At 33.8% G+C, this 11,825-nt stretch overlaps 2 protein-coding genes and 1 pseudogene across 2 annotated transcripts in view; 2 read left to right on the forward strand and 1 right to left on the reverse strand.

The window, feature by feature from the left end:
• LOC116350472 (melanization protease 1-like) overlaps positions 1-1,821 on the forward strand; it is a 12,067-nt gene extending 10,246 nt beyond the window's left edge. The window contains exons 2-7 of the mRNA XM_031782269.1: positions 512-661; positions 720-794; positions 1,011-1,291; positions 1,361-1,364; positions 1,434-1,705; positions 1,774-1,821. Coding sequence (XP_031638129.1) covers positions 512-661; positions 720-794; positions 1,011-1,291; positions 1,361-1,364; positions 1,434-1,705; positions 1,774-1,821 — 830 coding nt within the window. The remainder of the gene's footprint in view (positions 1-511; positions 662-719; positions 795-1,010; positions 1,292-1,360; positions 1,365-1,433; positions 1,706-1,773) is intronic.
• A 1,713-nt stretch (positions 1,822-3,534) lies between these two features.
• On the reverse strand, positions 3,535-4,167 carry LOC116350473 (annotated as a pseudogene).
• A 747-nt stretch (positions 4,168-4,914) lies between these two features.
• On the forward strand, positions 4,915-10,638 carry LOC116350474 (embryonic polarity protein dorsal-like). Its single transcript, XM_031782270.1, has 6 exons — positions 4,915-5,117; positions 6,019-6,224; positions 8,961-9,136; positions 9,221-9,703; positions 9,767-9,949; positions 10,040-10,638. Exons 1-6 carry the CDS (start codon positions 5,115-5,117, stop codon positions 10,636-10,638), a joined length of 1,650 nt encoding a protein of 549 aa, XP_031638130.1. The 5' UTR covers positions 4,915-5,114.
• The last annotated feature ends 1,187 nt before the right edge of the window (positions 10,639-11,825 follow it).

Below are 11,825 nucleotides of genomic sequence, written 5' to 3' on the forward strand. Positions count from 1 at the left end.
TATCAATGTACAGCCACATCGAATGGGAAAACCAATAACACCCTCACCATTATCTACATCGATCGTAAGTCAACTTTTTATATAATTCTGAATATACATATATACAATGATATGAGTAACTTCCCATGAGAAGAAACATGTGTGCCCATTTGAGTTATAAGGGGTGAACATCCCACTTTATGTCGATATGTATAGGTGAAATTCAAAAAATGTTGTGACAATTTGGGTACTTTAAAACAAATTGAGAGCAAAAGTATTTCGAACATATTTGAGCACAGAACAGGTTAAAATATACTGTCTTTTTTAGTGTTTTTACTCTGAGGCGTTCATATTATTTCATGAATTATTAGGTCTTATCAAATGTACACGTTCTAATAAAGAAAAAGCAACAATTTTGCTTTTAAATGTCAAGATATGTGACCCATGCAGATAAAGCTTACGATTTTCGCACGATAATAATGTTTAATATAAGTTATTTACACATTTAAATTAATCTTAAAAAACAAATTAGAAAAATCATCAACACAACTTATCAATGATTCGGTTGAATTACCTAAACCTGGTGTTTGCGGATCTTCTCAACCTAGTCAACGTATTGTTGGTGGCGAAGAGACCGCCATAAATGAATTCCCGTGGATGGCACAAATTGAATACACAAAACGTGAGAGAATTAAATCTAAATTTCGAAAAATCAAATTCGGATTTCATAAAAAAAATAGTTTATATCCTCACAGGCAAAAAAACCTTTTATAAGTGCATTGGTATCATTATCAACGAAAATTACATTTTAACAGGTATACAATAATGAATGATAAAATCACATTGACTTTAATATTTCAAAATAAATAACAAACCTCTTCTCTTCTCCTTTCTAAGCATCAAATTGTTTGATTAACAAAATATTTGACAGAGATCAATTGAAACTGACAGGTAGATGAAAATATAACTGATTTGTTGAACATTTTCGATTATTATTATTTCTTTTTATTCTGTGTTTGACAACAATCAAGGCGTCCGACTTGGTGAATGGAATACAACATCTAACCCAGATTGCGACGATGGCCAATGCGCTGATCCAGTTCAAGATATTCGTGTGGTAGAACGCATTCCACATGTAGATTATAATCCAGATTCGGAATCTCAAGGAAATGATATTGCTCTGCTACGTTTGGAACGACCGATCACCTATACAGAGTGGATTAAACCCATCTGCCTGCCAGCATCGAGTGAGGTTTTAAACCAAAATTATGCTAGATCCAAATTGATTCTCTCAGGATGGGGAAAAACAGAGGTATTTCAAAAAATCTCTGAATTATGTCTTAACGATTTAAAAAACCGTTTCTTCCTGTTTTCTTTTCAGCGTGGTATTTAAATATTTGTTAATTTTATCATAATTGTAGCAAATTGTTCATAGACATTTATTATTTAAGTAGGTCACTTAAGTAATATCAAGTTGAAGGTTAACTTGGATAGTGTTCCTATCGATCGATGTAGTAATATGTATAGTGCATATAATGCTACTCTCACAAATAAACAACTATGTGCTGGCGGTGAGAAAGGGAAGGATGCATGTGATGGTGATATGGGTGGTCCATTGATGAAATTGCATAAAACTGATGAAACACACTTCCACTACTATGTGGTGGGTGTTACTTCATTTGGTCGTGATCCAAGTGGTCGAGATGGATGGCCTGGAGTATATACAGTACGTTCAATATTTCAATTCATTTTTTAGCAATTTTTGCAATTAACATTTCATTTTTATCCAAACAGAGAGTGGACCGTTACATTGATTGGATAAAAGCTAACATCAAACCATAGGAATATACTTGATCTAGATGAACTACAACCGATCTACCTTGGAACCTGCACACCGACCAAATGCCAAAATCTAACACAATAATTCAAACTGAAACATTCTTGTTAAGATTATGAACATCCATTTTCTTCTAAATTCAGCCGTCTTCAGAATAAATGTTTGATATATAATTCTAACCAAAATATATATTTGTTTGCATCAGTGTTTGGTTAAGATATCTGAAATGTATCTAATCTGAAGAATTCGAATATAATTTTGACGAATCGAGTCATGACCCGAGTGGAAAAAAAGTGACTAAGTTACTATTGACTGTAAGTGACTATAGTTAGCTATATTCATGAATTTTAAAATTTTGTATGGAAAACAATCGACTATAGTTACTCAGTCAGTCAGGCGATTATTTTGGAACGTTTTGACTATCGGGTGACTATGATTATTGTCAACTATAGTTAACTGTTGCAGTTAACCATAGCTTACTTTAATTGATTGAAGTTAACTAAATTTATCTAAGGTTGCTTGTTTTTACAGTCAATAGTCAGTCAGTTTGTCCCAAAATAGTCAGTCACTTTTTTTGTACACGGGGAAATTGATCATTTTCGCTTCAATGAACAAATTAATCATACCGACAATTGATGAATTTTTTTTAAATAAATGACCAAAATATCTTATTATTTATCTTAAAAAATAAAGATAAGATACCAAAAAAATCCAAAAGATAAGATAAAGATAAGATGATTTTTTAAGTTTCTAAAATCATCTAGATAAGATAAAAGATAGTATCTAACTTATCTTATCTTACTATCTCAAACGAGATAAGATATCTTAACCAAACACTGGTTTGCCTTTGGTACCGATTAGCTTTCACCATGCAGCTTAATTTCAACGACTGAATTTATAATAAATACCAAAACAATCAAAAACCACAACTATTACCAACCGATCTCAATCAAAACACCGTGCATTTTACAGAGTATTAAATCAATATTGGTATTTTGTTGTATATTGACCCGCATCATTCTCTATTAAAAATTTGGATTATACGTATAATATAGGGGTGTCTACCGTGCAAACCGATGCACTCAAAATATCTCGAAAATGACAACGCCAATATGTCAAGTGTTTGTGCCAGAAGTTGCACCATTTGATCCTCCATATTTGGCATGAGACACTTTTCATTTTCAGTATCACTTGAACGCTACACAACGACAAGTGTGTTTTTGGCCACTCGTGTTACAATATTTCGCACTCACAGAATTTCAATTATCGTGATCACTTCATCACTGATCTCTGGTGAACAAAGGTATTTTACACAGTTGATGTCGAGTACTTTCGCGGTAATATATAGAATTTGGGATATTGTTTGTGAGTTTTGTGATATCGAAATTCGAAGTTAAACATATACGACTTGGCAAATCAATGCACCTGTTTTTTTTTCGATTTGAAGCATATTTCCATCAGATTTGCATTGTTTTTTGTTATATTTTGGTCTTTTTCGTGTTCTTTTTCTGTTCAGCTTGTTCAGATTTCTGGTGAAATTCAGTGAAAATATAAGTCAGCAGTTGTCGAAAGATAACAGCTGCTATCGCAACGAAAGGGGCCACTCTTGTGAAGGAGCCAGACATTATATTGAGATATTTTCAGTCAGCCGATTCAACTCAGGGAGCTAACGCGGGGCGCTGAGCTGAAATGGAGTAAAAACAATAGAAGTAAAAACACTATAGCAATTCCCATTGTGCGGGCATCACTTCAGAATTTGTGCCAGCAAAATCGATACCAGCATACAAGCAAGCCAATGTATGCGCTTCGGCCAAATCACGGGCGAAAACACGGTTTGCGACAACTCCACAATCTAAATTTAGAGACAAATCAACAAATTTCTTTAATCTCATGCAACCAAGTCATTCAAGCCTTGCGGTGCTGGGAACCCATTTTTAGGCCATTCCAAACCATGGCTCATGTTGTTTCGTTTTATCAACGGCATCTTGCATGAGGTAGCGGTTATTGCTTTCAGTTGGTGATCCATCTGGTTTATATGTATCGCATACAAGCGCCTGATATTGTGAGCTACCATCATATTGCCACGACGGCAGGTCTTCGATGCGGTCTGGAGCACGGTTCAAAATGCGATCCTTCAAACGAATATTTTCGCCAGTGCCATCAATCTACAGATAAGTGCATTGAATTTTACTTGGATCATATTTTAGTTGACGGTATTGATTCAGCACCGATTTATCCAACTATGCTCGATAAAAATTTGTTACGACATTCCGATGTACACTTTTCACTCCGCTGCATTGAACCGTTAAAGCGTTCTTTAAGAATATACCAACATAGCGTTGCATCGACATTTTGGCTTGATCTAGGTTTTTATGTAAAAAGAATTTTAAATTTAAAATAAACAAATTAATATTTTGCGAAAAAATGCACTTGGCTTAGGTTATGTACTACTTGGCTTCAGCACGAGGCACAATATTCAACTAATGTTTGAATTACTTGTGATTAGAAGATCAAAAATGCTCTTCACATTTTCTTAAAACAAAAGTAACCCAACTCTTTGATCGTTTACTTCACATGCGGTTCCTTTAATCGAAACTGAACCGAAACTCATTAGGCACATGCCACAAACTAATACCAATACATAGAAAACAAAGAGTGACACACAGTACCCATAACACCTAATTAGTGCGGTTTTTTCTCTTTTTACCGCAAGATAAAGTTGAATCTATACAAATATCACACAGAATATTTTTTGAGTATAGATTTGTTTTGATACACATGCAAACGAAATGATTTTGAAAATTTATATATCATTGAAAATGTGAAAACTTATATCAAAAAATTATTTTACTTTACGAATTTCGGATGTAGCACCGAAAATCAATTTAAAGGTTTTTCTTTTGGTAAAAACAAAGTAATATTTCTTCTTTTTTTCAAAAACAAACTATTGATTTTATTTTTATTTCATTAGATTATAAAAGACTCATTCAGCAGATCCTTATCTCCTTCCCTCTTTTTTACGGCCGATAAAATTGAATGCCGCACCCTTTCTTTGATCGCCAACTTCAGACCTTTGAACGAAATTGAACCGAAACTAAACTGAAGCTCATTAGGTAGATGAGATAAATTGGTGTCAGTCTTGATGACCGAACCGTATTATTTTGGTGTTGTAGGTATTCATTTGCAAACAGTAGAGCATCAGCAGCGAAAGTGTAAGCATTAAAACTCGTCGAAGTCATCAGAAAATTTTGTGCGTTCTCAGCTTTGTGAATTTCAATACGTAAATTATTTAATAAATATGGTAAGTCACTGAAAATTCAAAAAAATTATCGAAAAAACGTTGTGGAATGTGTTTGACCAGGAAATAATTTTGTAAAAACGATTGCAAAGAAAAAATCATGGGCAATCATAAAATACTAGGGCCGCCCGTGGTCGAAATTCGACCAATTCATTTAAAATTGTTTTTTTTTTTAATACGCTTTGGATGATTTTACTAAAGTATGCGGATGACTAATCGGGCAAAACTTACAATATCTGAATTGTCTAAAAACTGACGGATTAAATGGTATTTTAAACGTTCTTGATGAGGCGACGCAATATTTACTCCAAAATATCATTCCAAAAGGATGGGGTTCCAAGTCAAAAAATTCGAACAATCGAATCAATTACTCAAAACGGTTGTCACCATTGAACTACTCGGGTTCGAATTATGTAAAATTAGTTGTCAAAGTGGACAAACAAAATTTAAAACTAGCACACTGCTGTTGATTAATAAGATATTAAAACATAGGTGGCCGCTTAAGTTCACACTTTTCCCAATTTTCACCAAATAAAAGAATTTTGGTTTTTGAAAATGTGCATATCGACTAAAAATTGAGTGCACTTTCGATCTATCCTGAAAAAAACCAAGCCAATCATACATTTTGTTGAGATAAATAATGATCAACTTCGAATTTCATCGATTTTGCACCATTTCCGCTGAAAGTTTTTTTTTCAAAATTTCTTTGTTGTTTGCTCAAAAGTAGCTAAATATCTTTCCAATACATCAATAGCTGCTTTCTAGTTTAGGATTTTGGATATTTCGCATATATATATAGCGAGTAGACTTTTCACCACAATAACTGCCGTCCGCTGTCATCACAAACCACTTTAAAGAAAAATTAAAAATAATAAATATGTTTTGTTTTTATTTAAAAAAATAGGCGAAACCGTATGTGCGTATAACCGAGCAACCAGCAGAAAAGTCTTACCGATTTCGATATAAAAGTGAAGGACGACTAAATGGTTCAATTCCCGGAGCAAATTCAACACCACAAAAATCGACGTATCCGGCTATTGAAATTGGTAATTTTACTGGAATTGCTGAAATACATATATCTTGTGTTACTCACAATGATAAACCACCAAGGTAAGTGCTTTGTTATTTTTTTTTAAGATTAAATAAAGAATACAATGTCTTACATCCGTGAACTTTTCCTCGCTGTGATCCACAACATGCATTTATTACATATCTGTTACTTAAATTTGAATTCACGAGAAAACTGAATCTGACATTAGTTTCGCGATTCAAATAATTTTTGACAAACTTTTTTACACAAAAATGACTAAAAATGGGAATAATAATTCACAAGTTTTTATGGCTTCAAACAAACGTTTACGAGGGTTGCTCCATAATTTTTTTTAAAAACATATATAACACAGTTGTTTTTTGTCGAAAATGGTTTTATTGTTTTTCAAAATATTCCCCGAGATGATCGATACACTTTTGCATTCGATGAAACCATTTGTCATAGCATTCGTGCCACTCCGAAACTGATATCTCCAAAACGTGTGTTTTGAACGCTTCAACTGCTTCTTCTGGTGTCGAAAATCGTTGACCACGTAGTTTTTTCTTCACGCTTGGGAACAAAAAAAAGTCATTGGGTGCCAGGTCAGGACTGTACGGTGGATGACCCATCAGTTCGATGTTTTGACCGGTCAAAAATCGAGTAGTTTGAAAAGATGTGTGAGAGCTCGCATTATCGTGATGAAGAATTATTTTGCGACGGTGGTTGTTTTTTCTTATTTCACCAAACACTTCGGGCAAACAAATGGTGGTATACCAATCAGAATTGACGGTCTTACGATCCTCTAGTGGAACGGTTGCCACATGACCACTTCTCCCGAAAAAACAGGCGACCATTCGCTTCGAAGTGCTTCTTGCTCGAACAACTTTCGTTGGGTTATCTTCATTTTGGAAGACCCATACAGTCGACTGCTGTTTCGTTTCGGGCTCATAGGCATATATCCACGATTCGTCACCAGTGACGATTTTATTAACGTCTTTTGAAGCACCACGATTGAATTTCTTGAGCATTTCTTTACACCAACTCACACGAGCCATTTTTTGTTCATCGGTCAATTTATGTGGGATCCAACGAGAGCAAATCTTTTTTACGGCTAAATGTTCATGCAAAATTGTATGTATGCTGTGGGATGAAATGCCCAAAGATGCCTCAATCTCACGGTAGGTCACATGACGATCTTCCATAATCAGTTTTCTGACAGCATCGATGTTTTGTGGCACAACAGCCGATTTTGGACGACCTGTATGAAACTCGTCTTTGAGCGAACTACGACCGCAACGGAATTCTCGGTACCAGTTATAAATTGTCTGAAGGGTTGGTGCTTCATTGCCAAAGGCCAAATGAAGTCGATCGAAACACTGTTGTTGAGATAATTTACTTCGAAAATCGTAGTAAATCATTTTACGAAAATCTTCACGTGTAAAATTCATTTTTTTGTTGAGTCGCAGTTTACCAGTCACTGTAAACAATACAAATAGCGTTCGTACGACAAAAGGTTCAGGGCACGAATACATACCAAAACATCAAACTTTACGAATATGACAATGGTTTACATCGGGCAACACTATAAGTACCATTTTAAAAAAAATTATGGAGCAACCTACGTATTGTGTTTTGTTGATTCAAAATTGATCGGGGCCGGTATTATAATGCCACTTTCCGATCAATTTGTTCGGAATTATTCCGAAAAACATATTTCTATGAATGAATATTGTTTTGAATAATATTGTAGCACATAACGAGAATAATAGTCGTTATTCATAAGACAAAAAAAAATAAACAATATTCCACTTATTTTGTTCGGAATTATTCCGACACCTCTTTCAAAAGTGGAATTATTCCGACAATATATTGAGCGGACTATTCATTTGAAACTAATATTTTTTTATCTTTTCAACGTTTGGCGTCAAATATGGACACCAAAAGAACCAAAATATAACTTTAATAGAGCTCTACATTTGTCGCCAAACATTGAAAATATTAAAAAAATTGTTACACACTCAAAATATTAGCTACGGTCAGGCACTGAATCGGACTGAAAACAATAGAAGTGGTTGTTATAGTGATTGTAGTAATGTGAGTGTTAATATAATTATAACAATAACTTTTATTGTTTTCACTGAGCTGAGTTGTTTATATAAACAAATGATTCCGAACGATTTTTGTGGATTGTTCTAGAATACCGGCCCGGATTTTTTCCTCAAAATGTGTAGTTGCAGTAATTTAATTACAGTGAAAGTAGTAAATCTTATTTTCGGGCTAAACTACATCATCCCAGCAAATTTGAAGAAATTTCAATGCATATTAACCCCCCATACAAAATGTTCGTTTTTGAGCGAAAAATCCAAAACTTTGTTCGGGAGGTACCTCTAATATGCTCATTACGGTATCATACAGACATCCATACGAAAATTCAATATTTTTGAAATTTTGTATGAAAAGTGTGTCGCAAAACTCAACAATATCACATTCGGTTTCTCGTAACAAAAAACGTCTTAATACATGGGCATCACCAAAGTTGCTTAAAATCGATTCCCTGGCCCCTAAAACAACCAGAAAACATGTTTTTAGGAGGTCTTAATTTTCCGATTCCAATTATTTACCTTACACACTCGGTGTGTGCGGAAAAATACAAAGAAATGTCAATATTTTTAAACCAAACATCACATGCCAATATTCGTTTTCGAATGTATTAACAATTTGAATCTTTTTTTGGTGTGCTAGTAGAAAGAGCTATGAGCTTATGAGTCTTTAAAATAATGTGTTGGCTATAATAAATCTCCATTTGTATTTCACAGACAACATCCGCATAATCTAATAGCGGGCAAAGGGACAAACGAATCAATTATGAAGGTGAATGTCAACCAAAAGAAAGTGGTCGAATTCAAGGACATTGGAATCGTTTGCGTTAAAAAGGAGGAGATTGTCAAATCCTTGGAGGTGCGAAAAAAGCAAAATATCGATCCAACAAAAGGTAAGCTTCTTTTTTGTTTACGCTTATTCTATCCATGAATCCATTCATCACAACTTGTGAATATTCCTTAATTTTTTTGTCCAGGCGGTTGGCATCATATGATAAGCCCATACACATCGATCGATTTGCGTCGTGTGCGTTTATGTTTTGATGTAGAATACCTCGAAAAAGATAATACTTGGAAACATTTGGGATATGCAATTTCCAATGCGATCATCGATAAGAAGTCGAATGGTCAATTAAAGATAATTGACATCAGCTCGAAACGTTCGACCGTAAATGGTGGCAAACGGATTATTTTACTTTGTGACAAAGTAAAACGTGAAGATATTTCAGTTATTTTCTACGAAGAAGACAATGATCGCAAGGTGATTTGGCGAGAGGAGATCAACTATAAAAATTCGACAACGATGAGAGTACATCATCAGTATGCGATTTCATTTAATACGCCGGAATATAAGGAGTTCGATATTAGAGAGACAAGAAAAGTATTCATTCAATTATATCGGCCATCGGATAGTGAAGTGGGTGATCCCGTTGACTTTGAATTCATACCGAATCCACAAAGTAAGTTTCAATTCATCGACTGGATAAAAGCATTTTTTTTCATTGTTTTTCTCGAATTTTAAGGCACTCGATTGATACACAAGAAGAAAAAACGAATGAGCGAACGATCCAGAGAAATATTGGAGTCAATTTCGAACTTGAAAAAGGCAGAAAAATCGAAATATGCACAAGAAGACGTATTGACGCCGACAAATGGAACCAATGCAGTTGAATGTTCAGTTAATCCTCAGCCGCTCATCGAAATTGGTAAGCATTTTTTATTACTTTTATCCCGGAATTGACTGCAAATAATTGCCAATGACACTCGAACTAAACGATTGAAATGTTAACTTTCAGCTACCGATGTCAAAGAAGAGATTGAAGTCCCATCGCATAACTTTACACATAATCAATTTCAACAAACGACAAACGGGCAACATCCGTACCAGCGGCAAATGACCAATGCAAATCTCTTCGACGAACCGTACAATTCATATCAAAGCAACTATCCACAGTATTACTACAATTCGTACACACAAAGTAATAACTATTTTGGTGAACCGTCACACACACCGTACAATCCTGGGCATATTCTTGTGCCGTTCACGTCACAACAACCATATCAAGAAACTTATCAACTAAAACAAGAGCCTCAAAAACAACAACAATATCACATTCAACCACAACCGTCGACAACTTCAAATGCATTTAAAAGTGGACATCAGTACGGCAGATACATGGATCAACCAACTACGAGCTCTGCTTTGCCGTCAACATCTAGCAATCCCATTGCATATGCGACAAACAATGTACCAGTTACAAATGACCTTTTGGCGATTAACGATTTGCCCGAGTATGATTCCAATTTGTTTGATATTAATACCGATATTAATACTGATATAAACGAACTATCAGAGAATTTGGATAGCATGAAAATTAGTACTTATGATAATTAAAAAATATGTAACCTAATCACCTCATTATTGTTGGTGGTAGAAAAAGATGTGTGTAAAAAATCAGAATTTTACTGTAAATCATTTGAAAATATCGTTGACAAAATTGCTTGATTGAGGTTTAGAAATAATATTTTTGAACATTTTCGTTCCTAATTGTCAAAAAACAAACGATAAATAAAAAGAATACCATTTTATAGCATAATATTTGTAAACACAGAAACAAACATATTAAAAGATGCTCAAAATCACAATATTTCTATAAATTTTGTTAATGATTTTAATGGTATTTTTATGGCCGCCTGGCGTAATTTAAAAAAAAAATTCACTTCGATTTGCTCGCACAGCTTTTAATTGCATGATGCAACGCTTTTTTCATAAATTTTATATCCATACTTTATCAAACGAAATACCTGCCATAATAGTCGACAATCTTCTCTCATTTTGTGGGTACTTCCAATACTCCAACTGAGCTATATGGTGGATACATTAAAACTTCTCTCAGTTTTTGCTGGACCATCAAACATTTATCCCGATTCCCAAAAATAAAAATTCATTTTATATAGTACATATTGTTGATTTTTTATACATTGAATTTACCCTGTCATGAAGTTCTGGATACGCCCCTGTTTTAAGCTATTATAGTACCAAACACAAAAATAAATGTTAATTTTTGTTGGCAAAAAATCAGGAAATTCACTGTTTTTATCGGTATTTTACGAAAAAGTTTTTCGGGACTCTAGATTCCTTTGATTTGCTAGTAATTTTCGAGTCAAATTCTCTCCCCGTAAACAATTTTTTCCGAATGGAATCAAAACCATTTGAAATTACATTTTATAACAAAAAGAGTTCTTTTATGTGTTCTATTCTCATTTTCTTTCATTTTAATTAAATTTATCATTCTATTACAATATTGACATGACATTCACAATTAATTTGAATCATTTTGTCATGGAAATCTATTCAAATTAAGACAGAAGGTGGATCTATTTAAAAAAAAATCATTGATTATCATCTTTTTAAAACTTCTCCCTCAATTTTATGAATATTATTTTGAAATTTAGAAAACAAATATTGAATATCTACCTTCTAGATCTACAAAAACAAATTTGAATCAAAATGCACATATAAATGAAATAAAAATCTAAAAATTAAAATGATTTAAATGTAAAATGATCGAACGAAAATTC

This window comes from Contarinia nasturtii, unplaced genomic scaffold (assembly GCF_009176525.2).
Source record: "Contarinia nasturtii isolate CC-2019 unplaced genomic scaffold, AAFC_CNas_1.1 Cnas_scaffold_4154, whole genome shotgun sequence".
Classification (NCBI taxonomy): domain Eukaryota; kingdom Metazoa; phylum Arthropoda; class Insecta; order Diptera; family Cecidomyiidae; genus Contarinia; species Contarinia nasturtii.

What these genes read in the sequence shown, in the direction of transcription:
- LOC116350474 (XM_031782270.1), top strand. An exon ending in CACAATGATAAACCACCAAG is followed by an intron (nt 6,225 to 8,960) that starts GTAAGTGCTTTG and finishes TGTATTTCACAG; the next exon opens with ACAACATCCGCATAATCTAA. An exon ending in AAATATCGATCCAACAAAAG is followed by an intron (nt 9,137 to 9,220) that starts GTAAGCTTCTTT and finishes TTTTTTGTCCAG; the next exon opens with GCGGTTGGCATCATATGATA.